Here is a 16,748-nt window from a genome sequence, read left to right as displayed (position 1 = left end):
TTGGCACACATCATATGCATTGATTACCTATATTTATTTGTGTCACGTATTGCCTAACAAACTATTTTATTTAATATATATAATATGTTAATGTTATAATTATTATATTAATAAACATTAATTATTTAATAACTCTGTTTAACTCAAATAATTTAAGGATTTTAAATACAATAAAAATATATATATTTTTTATATAATATTAAATTCTAAATACATAGATAGGATATATTTTGAATAAAGGCTTAATTACGGATTACTAAATTAGGATAATGAACATTTATCGTTTATTGTCTTGCAATTGTGTTACACAATAATATAATATATTATATAATAACTATAAATCTCGAATGTGATCTCTTATATTGAATAATGCATGTAATCCAAACAATTATTACATCAAATTTCCATCAATAAAAATTGCATGATGTGATATGTAATGCGAACTGACATACGAGAAGTCATTTCAATGAAACAAAGTGCAACGATATAATTACGCTATATGTGCTTTGCGATCGATAACGTAGCTGCCCTGAAGCTATTCTACTACATTTGTAAGTGTAATCGTTCACTTAACGCGTAATTAGAAAACTATAAGATTCTTATAAGTAACCAGAATAAAGTAACTCACTTGCGTTTTATTTGACCCAAGTCTCAGAATTAATTCTAGATTGTACAATAATCAGAACAGGAGTGAGGCAGTTTTAAAATTGATCGATCTTACTCGTACATTGATATTTAATACTTTGGTTTCTATCTCCTCTCCCTAATTCTCGACGCACTTATTACGAGCCAACACTTACAGCATGAAAGATATAAACAATAAAAAAGGTGATATATAATTAATAGACGAAGAAAAGCTTATTTTGCCAAATTTCCTTAATTAATAAAGTAATTTAAAAAATCTTAATTTATTGTTTTGATAATCACCGTCTTTTTATGACAGTAGGTAGTGAAAGTAAGTTAAAATTTTATTAGTAAAATGACTTTTGGCACTCTAGAAAAGTTCAAATTTTCTATCAAAATCCTACAGATAAGAGTATTTGAAAATGATATACACGTAATTTAAATGGAATTAGCTTAGGCGCATTAAAGTTAATTTTAATTTCTCAGCGGAATATACGAATATCATATAATTGTAGTATCCCTAGTGAAAAACATGCTCATATGTTTCGCAATGCTTTTAAGAATATTTTATACTTTAAATTCATAAAAATTAAAAAAAAATACTTTAAACTTTTCTTCAAATTTTATAAATTTTCTTTAAAAATTTAAAAATAAAAAATTATAGAGAAAATCTTAGAATATTTCAGAAATCATACATGTGTAAAAAAAATTTTAGACAAGATATAGACTTTCCCTCAACACACTTTTGAATGCTTCAATTTATATTACAAAAATCTGAGAAAATTTCTAAAATGTTATAAAATCATACAAAGAATTCTAAAAAACATTTTCGCCAGAGATTTCGTAACATTATACAAATGTGTACACTGATATTGTATTTCATACGCGTAGTATTGCACGCGGTATAGTATTGTACATCATTACTATTCTATGAGTTTAATATCAGTCGCTAATGCACTCAAAGGTGTATCGCATTAATTTTTATCTTCTAAGATTTGGAAGACTACAGCATAGCCGTGTATGCTCGAACATACACTTAAATGTCCAAATACAAATCGTGTACAAATCGTGTAAAAAGTTGACTCAAAAATATCGCAAACATCTTACAAAGGCGAATATTTTGTTTATTTCGTATTGCCATTTAAAAATAGCTTAAGTCGCTGGTCGCACTTAGAAAAACAATTATAAATAAAATTGAGTGATTGTATAGTGTTGTCGATAATACGCTTTCGAGATAAAAGATTATAAATCTATATATACATATAATGCGATGAGAAAGTTTTTGATTTTATGCGTACAACAAGAAGATTCTTAATTCTATGATATAAATAGGATGAGAATGATAAATGTGTAGAGTTTCTAAGAAACCTTTTAACAACGAGAAAAGAGAAATAAAAGGAAGTATGTCGCGTAAAAATTCTAACGCTGTTAATTGTAAGATTTTGATCTGCTTTAAAATTCTTAAGTACACATCAGTCAAATAGATCAATCCTGAGAGTGAAGGCAATCTTCAGTGTCTACCTTGTAAGTAACGTAAGTTTAATGTAAAGTATCTGAACTGAATAAGGCTTACATAATTTATTTTTTAAACTTTCTTTTATCTTTGTTTCTTAAAAACTTTACATTCAAAAGGAAAGTGTTTTATTTTAAGATTTTAAAACGTTTTATTTCTATTTTCACTTCATAAATACTTAAAAATATTTTTACTCCCAAGCGGTGTTTAGATTTAAAATATTAAACTGTTTAAAGCTAAAATATCCTTTACCGCTTGAAAAGTTAATACTTTTAATCTAAACGCTATTCTTTCTTGGGTGTTCAAAATTGAAGAGAGCCTTCAAAAATACAGTTTTTAAAATTCTATTCTTTTTAAACGCTATCTAATAAAGTTTGTAAAATATAAAATAAATTAAGTAGACCTTATTCAGCTTAAGTACCTTACGTATTGCAAGATCTGGGCATTGAATCGAGTTAACTGTAAAGATTATCTAAAAGCTAACTTACGCCGTTCTCAAGATAAAATCCCATATCACGTCAACTGTACAGATTTACCGTCGATTATCATCTAAACTAAATCGGCAATGATGCAAACGTATACCACTTGGATATTTCTAACATAATATTGCGAAACGACCAAAGAGAGCGAACAATTGCTCTTCGAGTCTTCAAGTAAAGTTGCCTATAAACGTTACTTTTACTTTTTATACACTATACGATGCAACACTAGTAGAGATCTGTCGCATCCATGGGTGTCGAGTAAAGCTCTAAAATCGGTGAAATCCCGATGCTTATTGTTAGTTCCTTTTCCCGTCACGAGTTCCAGATACTGTCAAACAACCGCTTTAACTGTGATGTAATTAATGAGACAGTTAAAACAACCGTTTGAAATTATTACATCTTGAAACGCCGATGATAGGAAAGTAATACGTTAGGTATTACATCGCTGCGATTTCTTTAAATCTTTGTTATTTTCTCTTTCTTTGAATCGAAGGCATCGCATGCGCGACTAGCGCTATCAAAAATATGCCATTTTCATTTATATTCTCGAGGATGAACGTTATCACACATTCTACCTATGATCAATTATCTCACTTACTGTATCTCTGACAGATAGCAGACGATTGTGTAAGAGACCAATTTAATCGCTTGCAATTCATTATCTCTCGGCATCGCCGTCAACGCGAGGTGTAACCCTGAGGCTTCCCCAAGTCGCTTCATCGTCAGATCACAGTATCCTGATAAGCGGGCGGTCCGCTCAGCACGAACTGTCGCTGACTCTGTCTGACAACGTCGGTGCGATTGGGAACCTGCGGCGTCGCCCTGACACCGTGATAATTACTGTAGCTGGACCTAGCGCTAGCCGGTCGATTGCTATACAGCTCATCCATGTCCTCGCCGTTCAGGCTCTGCGTGCTGGTCTGCTGGAACGTAGGGTTGCTCTGACCGTGCCACTGCATCGGTTTCAGCTCGCCCGGCGACGCTTGCCAGTTGTCGGTGAGGTTGCGAGTCGAACTGGTGGTCGGATGTTGGTCCCAATTAGCGGGAGGACTCTGACCGGCCGGGAAGCCGGTCGAAGCGTTCGAGGAATAATTGTTGGAGGAGTCCTGGGTGGCCGGTGACCACAGGTTCGGCGACGACACCGCAATGTTCACCGCCTCCGGCTGCCAGTTCCGGTCAGCGTTCCGCTCACGATCCCAACCGACCGCGATCCGGTCATAGTTGAGCGTGCCATGCGACAGCGTGCTGACGTTCTGGTTCGTCAGGTTGCCGATGCACGGTGTGATCGTGTTAGCGTAAAGACTCTCCTGGTGGTCCATGATGCGGTTCACCGGGTTCTTACGTCGCGACTGCCGCACCGAGCTGCGCCGCGTGCTGGAACGCCGCGTGCCGTCCCGCGAGATCACGGAACGTCGTTTCACCCGGCGCGGCGTCATCGGCTTCGGCGACACGCTGTCATCCTGCACCGGCGGTTCGGGCTGCGAGTACTCGATGCTGTACAGCGGCCGCGGCTGCTTCTTCTTTCGTTTAGTTCGTACTGTCAAGGAAACAAAGAAAGAAAGAGGCAATCAGATTCTGCGGTGCGGTCAACCCAACTCCTTTTTTATTTGTCCATTCAAAATAGAATGATTGATGAACGCTGATTGAACGATACACGTTAAGAATATGAAAAGTGAACAGAATTCGTCATTTTGTTAAGATGACGAGACTATTTATTTCTATTCTTTAATTAAACTGTTTTCTTGTTAATTCACGTTTATTTTATTTTGAAAGGATTTAAATAGCAGCTTTAATACTGTTTTAATTATAAATATATTTATGTGCTAAAACTTCAATTTTTGTTCACTTTTTCAGTAAATAATTGAGAATGATAATAAATTCTCTAATCAAAATTATCTTCCTAGAACAACGTAATATTTGTGCTCAAATATCTCAACAATTTTTAAAGAAACTAAATTCAGAACCAGAAAGTAAATGACAACTAAGAAATGAAGAAAAAAAAATGAAGAAAGATTCCCCAGAAACCGCACAGAAGGAAATTGTTAGAAAAGGAAAAGAAAGAAAAGTGAAGGGTTAATAAATAAAAAAGCAAGCGAATAGCGGCATTGCATGTTTATTGTTCCCAATTAATGCATAACTGCACCAAAGTAAATAAACGTGATACAGTGATTAAATACAAAACTGATTATGACGATCTTAAAAAAAAAATATAAATATTCTGTACAAACTTGAGAGATGCTCGATAGAGACTGTACTTGATTAGAAATATTGAAGCCGTGTTCCAATATACACTGCCAGTACTGAAAATCCATAGTAACGTGAACTATAGATTTTCACCAGCGGTGTACAACGGAACGCAGCCAAAATCTGAAGTGACAAAAAAATTATGCGCCATATATTCGAGGTTTCTCTTCACTCCGATTTTCTTCAGAAAGATTGTTTGTCCATGTCTAATGTAAATCCATGTCTAATGTAAAGGAATAGTAATATTTTATATCTAATAAATAAATTTGCCATCCAAATATAAACAAGTTTTATGTATTTAATAAATAAATTTGTTTGTCGTCTGATTATTTTACATAAGTACTATGCAAAAATAAATATGTACAATATATTACGCACAAAAAAATTAATATGTAACTTTCACCTGTATCATCTCTATAAATAAAATATATCGTGTATTTGAAATTATATGTAACTGGTAATAGCTATATAATAAAAACAATGTGGCATGTTACAAATCTGTATTACTCTAGAAAAGTTACCTAATTTACATAAATATAAATATAATGATCATTATGTATTTTCTCCTGTATAAAATTTAAGCTGTATTAAAATATATATCTATTTCTCCTTCAGCAGTCTTTTTTTCTTTTTGATCAGTATATTTAGCTACATGTTAACTACTTTTCACACCAAAAGCTCATATAATAATCTGCTAAATATTTTTCCTGGTGTCACTTCAGATTTCTTCTTAAATTATAACATAACGCAGAAAATCAGTCATTCACATGTGAAATGTCACAAAACGGATAAGATTTTTTTTTCATAAACGTATTGCCATAAATATCTTTATGCGTAAATAAATCTCAATTATGTGTACCCATACATAACAGCGAAATTTAATCAATACATTCAAATACATTTAGATGCTTTTTTTACGAAAAAAACAAATACGAAGGGGTTTCAGGGATTAAAATATTCGACTCTACTAAATTGAAAAAAAAAAGAAGGAAACCACTCTACTACATGCACTACTAAACAAAGGGAAATCGTGACATGCGCGCTTCCCTGTGTTTAAGTTCCTTTAAATATTCTACAATAAAAAAAGAAAAACTCTTCGTAGCACCGGGTCGAACCCACAGCTATAAAATAAACTAATGAAATGCAGTCTAGTCGTTTCACAGAGTACCAGCTTAAAGCCCCTATCCATGTGCATACACGTAGCACACTGCAAAGAGTTCTATAGAAACGTATTAATATCTTGGACACAGGAAAAATCTAGAAATAATACTACTGCAAAAAAAAACGTTGAAGTTTCTGTCAAGATTTCTGTACTTAAAAGGAAACTGATAAAGCTACAGATATAATTTCACGCCTAAATAATAGGTTCCACGTCATGCTGTGGCGTTTACCAATGCTCTTCTTTACGTAGCGTGCATTCAAATCTCCCAATGCGTACAACTTTCGAGATATCGCTAAGCAAATCTCGTATATTTATAAAACGATAAATATTTCGCGTAATCTTAACAGTTTCTATACATATCACAGTAAATATATCAAGGCGTATTCGTCAATTTATGCGCGGAACACGAGCAATACGTGTGAATGAATCATGTACAAAGATGATTCACGTTTGTCATCCACTCCTCTTAACTTTCTTTCTATACAAATAAATGTGTATAAATTAGTAACATCTTTTCTGACTTCTCACACTCTCCCCATTAATCTTATGGGCCAGGTAATGGCCAGTGATAGCATTAGTTCAAAATTGATACTATCCAGCGCCGTTACAGCACATCGATTTATCTTATTTTAATCATTTATTTGTATGCGAATTATTAGTGTTTTTAACAAAGAGAGAGAGGAGGGTAGTTCCAAATCATCCCACATATAAATATGCAACATTTATGAATTAGTAGGTAAGTCACACTGCATCGATCGTTCGTACGAACGAACAAACGCTATTGAACACACACAGCTCGACGTGCACAGGGAAAAATATGTTTACTCGATAAAATTTTGCAACTCGATTAAATTTCTTCAAGAGTATTTAAGTTAAATAGATAAATACTTGAACGGAAGAAATTTAATCAAGTTGCAGAACTTCAAATTCACAACTTTTTTTCCTCAGTGCGTCAGTCGATGTAAAACACGAAGAACATTATCAATAAATAATATTATGTAATGTTATGTAAAAAAAAAATGTTTAATGTTATATAAAAAAAACATACGACTCGCAATTTAGAGCAACAAAAATAGTTAGAGGGAAAAAGGCATCTAGAGGCTAGCTAGACTAATTGTTCTCTATCTGTTTGGCAAGTATAGGAATTATAACGTTTCACGTACCGCGCAAATAGACGCCATACGCGGTAGCATTGAAGTTCGCGTAAGCTATACAACTTCCGTTACTCTTCTCGCTATAAGAGAGCAGAAAACAAGAACTTGCGCGGACAATTTTATCTGCCGATCGAAGAGAATGTCATCGACTTTGATTTACAAGTACTTCGGGTAGTCGCGGTGTAAAAGCGGAAGATTCAGCTTCAGAAGTTACTCGCGTACAGGGACAACGGTCGGCTTTCTCGTTTCGACCGAGACGACGACCTGTCGTGCTCGCCCGACGACTGATCGGCGGCCTGATCAATGGCCAATCGTGGATCGGAGTAAAACGATCGCAGCGGCTGATCGCGCACGTGATCGATAAAGACGCGGGGTTTGACAGGGTTGTTCCTGGCCTGCCTCGCCGCGACCTGACGGCACTTGATACGCGCGACCGGGCTGTACTTCGCCGACTGCGGGAAGTACAACCTGTTTTTCTGATATCGCAGCTTAGTGGCGCTGTCCAACGAGTCGTACTCGTCGTACGCGGGCGACACGGGCCGCTGCAAGTGATCCACCGGATTCAGGTAGTCGACCGAGTAGTCTACTTTTTGAAAATCACGGCTGGACGAGCGACTACCGTTACTACGGACCGTGTCGTTCTTGAGACCGACAACGGCGTTGCCTTTGCCGCGCGCGGAACCGCCGCCCAGCAGCTTCTGGCCGCTGCGTTTCGGAAAGCTCGGGTCGCGATGGGCGGATTGATGTGAGCTAGCCGTGCCGGTCGGGTAATTATTTTGAGCGGAATTTTTGAGGGAGTAGGCGGGCGGTGGAAGAGCCGAGTAGCTAACGTACATAGGATGCAACGGCGTGTGGCCTGCCAACCCGAAGTCATCACCTCCGACAAAGTCAACTGAAATGTCATTCAAGAATCCATCGTATTAGATGAGGTCCGCTGACGACGAGCCGGAGAGAGTTAAGCATAATGCGTTAACGAATCAATCGAAGAAGCGAATACGCGACGAGTGACATCGTCATTAAGTTACAGCCAAACGCTCTTCACCGAAGAAGAAACGTCCTATCGCGATATCTTTGATTGCAACATTTGGCCCTATAGTCTACTTCATTTTTCTCTGCCTTCGCAATTGCATTTATAACATTCGCTAAAAAAAGAGATAATTATTATATCGTACTCTATATTAAGACACAACATCATTCCGTTCATGCGAAGGTAAAGAAACGCTATTTGAGCAATATCGTGTAATTACAACAATAATAGTAGATACGAATTGTCTCAAGATGCAAAAAGTTTTACGTCGTTACATAACCAAACTTAATTTACATTCTACAGCTCCACATGATGATATATAATAAAAAATTATTTACTCGTGCCAAAAGATATACAGATAAATATATAATACGTATGGCGTGCAATTGATGAACATGATTAAGCCGACTTACCAAAATGGAGGATCAAATCCACCAATGAAATCAACTGTAACCGATAACCCTCTTTTCAAGCAATAATAAATAATCGCGGGTACTTATACGTAATTTTAGTGACTATCAAAGATATCATTTATCTAATTTCTTATTACTAATTAAAGTTGAAAAAATGTGCTCTAGCGGTGATAATTTAAATTCCTGATATTTTGGTGTAAATTTGAAGTATACATTATTGTGCAATTAGGAACGTATATACAAAGAATATAAATAAAGCCTAATAATGAAACTCTAGCACGCTTATATAAGACTAATATAGCTCTTGCGTTTTTCAAAATATACTCAGTTTACACAGAAAAATAAATAAAGAATTAATTAATCTCATGTGTGTTCTTATAATTATCTAACTATCGCTAAAATATTTAAATTAAGAATCAATTATGAGAAATAAATAAAAATATAATGACTTATACATATATCACTTTTAACTTCTCTGAACATCTATAAAATGATATACCTCCATATTTCTTTCTCTTACCGAATGTGCTGCTCTAATAATAACCACAACCTGTTCCCAATTGCTTATCATAAACCACAAACCAGCAAAGTGTGAAAGATCATTAATTCTTACTTCAAGCAAGTATTATATCTTTTAAAATATTAAAAGGCATTCAATCTCACTAAAATCTTAGGTATGAAACTTAAATATGCTCGACTGCAATCTAACACGTGAGGGAAGTTTCAAAAGCAAGATAATGCTGTTATGCAAAATAAAGCTTAATCACAATTCAATTAATATTAATACATCTTTATTATTCTTTTTGTAAAAGATAATATAAAAAAAATTCAGACATAGATCAAAAAGACTTTAAACATTTAGCAAAAAGGAAAAAAATAATTGCTCATTATTACTAAAGATTTTAGAATTACATTAATTTAATTTGAGATATTAATCATTTTTTTAAATAGTACATTCAACAATTCGGTGTTTCAATGTAAATCAAAAGTTACTAATAAAGAAATCTGTAAAAGTAGTTAATAAACATGTAACTGCACATAAATAAATTACCATCACAATAAGAAAATTTCCGTTTGCTTTATTCTTCTTTTGAAACTTCCTTAGAATAACTTTAAATAAAAATTATGAATCATTTAAACTTAAAATACGATTGTTAAATATACTCACAGCTATCATCTTCCTCAAGGAACACTTTACTGAGACAAATTCCGCCGACAATCGCCATAAACTGGAACATGTAAAATAGTTGAACTTTGGAACTAATGCACACAACAATAACAAAATCTAAGCAGTCATTGTAATAATGCATTATGTGATAATTGACTCTTCACTTACACCTAGGAGACATTGCGTCGCGGCGTGTAAAATTTCTATCACTTCGTAATCCAGCACGCAGTCTGTTACATTAGTAGGTCGTGCAGGTCGAAAAAGTTCTGGCTCCGTCACATCATAAACAGCTTTGCAGCCTGGTCCATTCACATACCACCATGAAAAGCTACCGGTACCAAGGTTAAGTATATCGCTATCCTAAAAAATAAAATTGTAATATTACGTCTATTGCATACACAATAAATTACATTATGTTATACAAGCACTCTCTTGCTTACTCTGTCCAGTATTCCTACATTGAGGTAAAAGCATATGATAAATATGTTCCATCCTAGCCATACTGTATTCCATATACAATACTAAAACAAAAATCGCAGTTATTTTACCAGAAAGAAATAATTAGTTCAATAAAAGTATATTAAATTAATAAAAGTGTGTATAGATATATATCTTCGCTTGTTTTAATGAGCTTTTGCACAACGCAGAATATAAATTACTTTCATCTTAATAAATATAATAAACAACTTATAAAGATCTTTTTTTTTATTTAATTGTACGTTAAGAACAATTACCCACCGATACGATATATTTAGGTCTGTACTGAAAGGCCCCAAAGAATCCTAGAATTACAAAGATGATGTTGAAGAAGTTGACCAGTATCGGGGCCCACATAAACCCCAAAAAGTCGAAGACTTGTCGTTCTATAGTGGTAATCTGAAAGCAAAAGTGAAATAGGTTACAGAGACAACACAAGGCATAAGCATTCAGTATGAAGCGTAGACAAAATAATAAGTGGCGAACATCTCAATTCCTGTTGATTCCTTTGTGAGCGTTCTTAATCTATGGCAATTGCCCTATGTTCTAAATACTCAGTTAATTAGCCATTCTGAGTCATAGCATTTGATGGCGCTGCATAGCTTATATGAAAGATGTTGTCCGAAAACTCTTAGCTTACATTATATTTCTTCGTGAAAAGATTTAATTTATATTCTCGTTTCAAACGGTAGAATTCAATAAAAATCAATATGTTTTATGAAATATTAAGTACAATTCAAATGTGTGTCTTCCAAATAATAAACCAACGATACGCAAATATACGATATTTATTAATTTCTTTTAAATTTATTTATCAAACTTTTGTGCAATAAAGAACACTTTATTTTCAACATTTGCAATTTATCAGTTCATATAAAATACAGTATCTCTATTTATAACTCGTTACATTTAGACATTAGAATTTAATATTGCAGTATTCCAATGAGGAGAAAGCCTGACATTTTAGAAAAGAAATCTGAAGCACTTCTCATATTACCTAGCCTCATATTACCTTTACTTTCTTATTCCTGACACGAAAAGCAAGTCACTCGTAGCATGCTAGAATACATTTAAAAAGTGCATCTAAATGCAATTACTTCAATATTATTCATCGGAGCGGCGTCCAATAAGCGACGTAACGGAATCGTAATATGAGCATCCGTTTTAAGGAAATTTCTCGATAGATAAACCGCGCGAACCCGGATCAACGTGATATAACGATACGATAATCCGTGAGTCCGAATCGAGGCGATAAGAAAAAACGTGGTAACGGCTCTTTCTCGGAGGCTCTCCCAATGGACGCTATGCGAGTACGCGTCGGCGAACAAAACAGCGTGACTAACGCGTATCATACAATACAATGGATTACACAAAGAGAAAAAAAGAAGAGATATGTGACTCAATCACTACACGGACAGAGTCATGCACACATACATGTATATATGTAATATATATATGTGTATATGACAATTCATAGTGGGACAACTCGCGGTCGAACGAAAAGCTGGCGTACACCAGCTTGAGGATTAACGTGCACTCACTAGTTGCAGGCTGCATATTGTCAGTAGAAAGTGCCTTCTGCTGCAAATTCCCATGTCATTTGGCCGCGCTCCGCTCAGCGAGCGATCACGCGCGGTACGATCGGAGCAAACAACGACGGCACTCGCTCGCACTGCATCACTACTGCGCCATCGCCATCTTTCGCTTTACTCGCGCTCGTCGCTTCCTCTGAAACACTTGCGTTTCTCCACCCTCCCTGCACCGCGCGGTATCGCTCACGGTGCGCGAGCCTGCGTGCCGCGCTGCTGCAAGTGCGGCATGCACCGTGCGCTCGTAGCCAGGCAACCGGAGCACGCACGTTTTGTCACGGTTGGCGAACGACTGCCACCACCGTGGCACGTGTAAGAAATTCACATCCCCACCCTCGACAGCATTGTGGCAGCAGCTGTAACGAAATAACGTGTTGCTTTGTCGAGACCGAATCGAAACGAGCTCTGAGTTTCTGTTCCGTTCGATTCCATTCGATTAGGAACAATATATGCATGCAACGTCCTCGAGAAGAAAAGAAGATAGGGATTCGGTTGCAAAGAAGTAGAATTCTGACCCAATAATGAGAAATATTTGTGTTAAAAAAAAAATGTAAAGAATAAAAGTTAAAAATTTGTAAGTGTAAGTCGAAAGGTATCGATACGATACTGGGAGCAGGTGTGCCAACTTGTAATACGAATTTTCCCGCCATCGAGAAAGAATGCGTCTTTGAAGTAAAACTAATGATTTGTACTGGATAATTGACCCGAATATTTAAATACTCTTGCACTGACTGCGAATAATATTTGAGCACTTAATTTACTCAACATATATTTAATTAGAAATTTATTTAAAATATATTATTAAATAGTTTTAAAATTTATTTAAAAATATACTTTGTATTTTTCTTAATCTGTTTGTTATTGATTTACTTTTTGCACCTTCTTTTCTTTCTCTTCCCAAAATTTTATTACAAAAACTTATTGATTGCAAAAAGTTCTACAAAACGTAATTGAACAAACCGATATTCGATAATCGATAATCATAAATTGTTACGTTCAAGTCAAGTTGCGAAATGTCCAAATAGCAAAACATGTGTACAAGACGTATCTGATTTACTCCAAAAATATTTACATAATAATTATTTATTACAACACAATGTAGATATTGCTGTAGACAACGAACGAATAGTTGATAATTATTTCTTATAAGATCTTATGATCTGTAAAGCCAAATTGAGCTTTCATAACATCAAGAAAACTGTTGAAGCTACTAAAAACCCTTTATCATCCATGCTCCTGGTGGCTTTACTTCTGCATGCGTGTCTTCAAAGCTGATAAAAATTCGCCTAAAATAGTTATTATTTACTTAATGCTAATAGTTAATAAATAATAAGAAAATTAAAAAATAGTGATTATTTGAAGTAATATTTTTAATAACATTTATTTATTTTATCGAAAAAATAAAACTTATTTTATATACGATAAAGTTTTTATTCAATCTGATTGGTTGTATTAAAATTTTATTTTTCCAATAAAGAAATTATATAGCGATTAATATTTTTAGAAGATTGGAATCACCGTCGCACATTACTCGAGAATGAGAAAGGACATAATCTCAAAAGAACAGAACATTTCTTCGATCGAGGAGATTCCTTCGGCAATTTTTCAAAAACTCAGTCAAGCGAACGTGATTCTGCATGGCAAATCAGTGTTTGGGTTTCCAGCGCACAAATTTCAACGCGAATTACAAAGTGCACTTGCAGAAAGCGTAGAAGCAAACGTTTTCGATCATCTAAAAAAGGTAATTTGTCAACAGTAGAGTCCTTATATAAAGAGAGAAACTATTTCGAACTCTCGACACCACCTCCAGCACTGCCATATTTGGATCATTCCTATTTCATCAAACTCCGTATATATATATGTACAGTGATAGGCAGAATAATTGCAACGTTTTTTTGCAATGGTTTTCGGAATGCAGCCTGCTCACCGAGTGATTGAACATAACTAGTTCTTACCTATGGATTCAAGCAATTACGTTGGCTTATGCGAAGCGGAGCAAGGCTGTGTTCTAAATTTTATTGAAAAAAAGTTGAAACTGTTCTGATCATCACTGTACACACTCCGTCAAATTAAGATCTATATTGCTTAATGCACGTGCAGTTGTTATGTTTTTTTCTTATTGAATAAATGTGTTGATTGAATGATGATAACTGAAAATATCATGTAAACAGTTAAATGACATATTGTAATCATTCTGTTCTATCATTCAGCTCTAATCTAATCATTGTCAACTATTGCTACATTCTGAAATTTGCTGCGAGTACTAAAAATCTATAGTTCACGTTACATGTACAATTTTCAATATTCTGAGTGAATAATGAAACGTACCCTTGTAAAAAACCACAGTCACAGTATGGCTGCTTCGATTAGGTGGAAGTATCGCCAATCAAAAGTCACAACATTGAAATCTTTCTTTTCATTGAATTTAAAAATTTATTTATTCAGGCTGCTTTTCGTTTAGCGAATACAGCCAACACAAGCATCATTTTATCGCACAGACGCATTAAGTACGTAATCAATAATGCGTATGTTTTAGATCCCTCAAAGGTACGGCTCTATTAAGGTGTAACGAAGGCACGTTTCGCGTGCGCAAAATATACGGGGATGGCAATTGCATGTTCAGAGCGATCAGCTACGTTTTATGGCAGAACGAGGAGGAACACCAATCGCTTCGAGCTATGGTCAGTCATTTTGCATGTTATATAAATATTATAAATATATAAATATAAAATTTGCTGTTCTAATATTGCAAATGTCAAAGATTCATCACAACCCATACAACACCAATTATTGTAGAAAGTTTCAAATAGGTTTCAACTTTTCACATTTCACATGTGCAACAATTTTATAACGTTTCTATGAAATGTCATATAAAATTTTGCGACAGGAGTGTTTCCAAAATCTGTCACATATGCAGTAAATTAGAAAACATACCCAAGCAAAATCAAAAAAGTCATCATGATATTAAAATAAAAATAAAAATAATAATTTATGGATTAATCACGATTCATTTTTATGTCATGACTTTTTGCTTCGCTCGAATAACTCGTGATATCAGAACAACAAATTAATACAATTGTACGTGTTTTGTATAATTAGACTAAGAGACAATGACATTAGGCCGCACGACCAGAATAGCAGTGTAATGGTACGTTAAATAGCAAATTACATTTGACTAAATACTTTGATTTTATGTTTCTTTATTTAGAAAAGTTTATTTTTAGTTTTTTTAAAGAGGAAAGTTAATGAATGTTATTCAAATATAAATCTTAAATTTTTATTTTGCGTAGTAAGATACAAATACCGAAATTACAAAAATTACAAAAATTAAATATTATTATCATATATATTATATGTATATTCATTCAGAATATACATTTCAACTTCATTTTAAACACATTTCAGAAAAATCAATTTTATATTTATCGTATTCATTAGATCGCAAATGTTGAATAAAAGCGTATAATAAAAACACTAATTATATTTTATATATAATTTTTATTGTAATTTTTTTTGTATTTTAAAATACTCTGAATATAATAAATTTAAACATTGTTTCTAAAGTACGCATTTTTTAATTTATTAAAAAATAAAGTTAAAATACTTTATAAACGATATTTAAATTTTTTATATTTAGTGGATTACGGTCAGCAATATTTCTAAATAATTTCAGCCATTTTAAAAACTTTTTTGGTAATTTTACAGAATAATTTTTTAGCAATTATTTCAAGTATCGTGGATGTTTTGCTATTCCAGATCTCCCTCAGAAATATTGCAGATATTTTGCAATTTTTATGAAACACTTTACTTTTTATTTGAAATGTTTATGAAAAATGTCTGAAAAATTTCGCTGTTGCATTGAGTCGAAATTAAAAATAGAACCCCTTTATAACGTGTGACGTAAAGCTTAATTAGTTAAATCGAATAGATGCCATGTGCATTGTTGTCCCTTAAGTGTCACTTTTTATGATATCAACTTGACAGAAACTCCGGCAGTAATTGATATACGACGCCGTATATAACAGCCATGGATCATTCGGCAGGTTGTGCAGCACATTAAGGACAATTGGTACGAGTACGGTCCGTTCGTAATGGCCGAGTGGAACATTGCGGATCGTCAAGAGTATTACGATTATATGAGCCTAGTGGGCACGTTCGCCAGCGAGCTGGAGTGCACGGTGGCCACGAAGCTCTATCGCATGAATCTCTCAATTTATCGTGAGCTACCCGGCAGATACGAACTCAAGTTGGTCTTCCACAATCGTGTGAACTTCAGCTACGAAACTGCAAGGCTTCTGTTCACCGGATGCTCCGAAAATGGTCATTACGACGTCCTGTTACCTGATGACGATTTAATGACGAATGTTTTTATGGACTGACAAGCTACACTTTATATCAATTAGTAAAAGAAATAATTAAATGTTAAAATAATTCTCTACAAATAAACTACAAAATTGTATAGTACATGTACAAAAATTTACTTTGCTAACTTTTATTTAATAATTTTGACATTATTTTGAGTTTTGTAAGAGATATTGTAATGTTCAATTTGTGGGATATATATGAAACGATATATAAGAATTGCTGTCATATAATTAAATTTATTAAAAATTATTGGGACTTCATTAACTTTAAATTTGCGAAAATAAAAGTTGATACTTGCAATACTTATCTAGGATTACATTAAATAATATAAATGGTAAAGATAGATATAAGACAGATTGGTTAAAAAAATAAGATCACAAAAAGTATGTTTCTACTATGTAAAAATTAGATCAGCTACAGAGATAAAAATAATATATTACATTAAATTATTAAAATAATTATAGGGTGCAAATGATAATAATAATACAAAAATTTTAGACGTTTCAGCAACCAGTGCTGGAACGTCCAAT

At 34.0% G+C, this 16,748-nt stretch overlaps 2 protein-coding genes across 5 annotated transcripts; one reads left to right on the top strand and one right to left on the bottom strand.

Moving 5' to 3' along the window:
- Positions 1-261: 261 nt before the first annotated feature.
- On the bottom strand, positions 262-12,177 carry LOC105203802 (sodium/potassium-transporting ATPase subunit beta-1-interacting protein). Of its 4 annotated transcripts, none has more exons than XM_026135236.2 (7): positions 11,806-12,168; positions 10,526-10,663; positions 10,228-10,308; positions 9,956-10,147; positions 9,788-9,848; positions 8,620-8,653; positions 3,924-4,156 (listed from the first exon to the last, which is right to left on the bottom strand). In XM_026135236.2, the coding sequence occupies exons 1-7, from the start codon at positions 11,857-11,859 to the stop codon at positions 4,147-4,149; spliced, it is 570 nt and encodes a 189-aa protein (XP_025991021.1). In that variant the 5' UTR covers positions 11,860-12,168; the 3' UTR covers positions 3,924-4,146. The 4 variants fall into 4 exon arrangements, with proteins under 4 accessions (XP_011171012.1, XP_025991021.1, XP_011171013.1 ...); XM_039450354.1 differs by lacking the exon at positions 3,924-4,156 and adding an exon at positions 7,941-8,071; XM_011172710.3 differs by lacking the exon at positions 8,620-8,653 and having other exon boundaries at positions 262-4,156; positions 11,806-12,177.
- Positions 12,178-13,402: 1,225 nt separating this feature from the next.
- On the top strand, positions 13,403-16,335 carry LOC105203801. Its single transcript, XM_011172709.3, has 3 exons — positions 13,403-13,594; positions 14,390-14,534; positions 15,897-16,335. Exons 2-3 carry the CDS (start codon positions 14,469-14,471, stop codon positions 16,230-16,232), a joined length of 402 nt encoding a protein of 133 aa, XP_011171011.1. The 5' UTR covers positions 13,403-13,594; positions 14,390-14,468; the 3' UTR covers positions 16,233-16,335.
- The last annotated feature ends 413 nt before the right edge of the window (positions 16,336-16,748 follow it).

This window comes from Solenopsis invicta, chromosome 6 (genome assembly GCF_016802725.1).
Source record: "Solenopsis invicta isolate M01_SB chromosome 6, UNIL_Sinv_3.0, whole genome shotgun sequence".
NCBI lineage: Eukaryota > Metazoa > Arthropoda > Insecta > Hymenoptera > Formicidae > Solenopsis > Solenopsis invicta.
The sequence above is the reverse complement of the archived record's forward strand: the minus strand, read 5'-3'. Positions and strand labels throughout refer to the sequence as shown.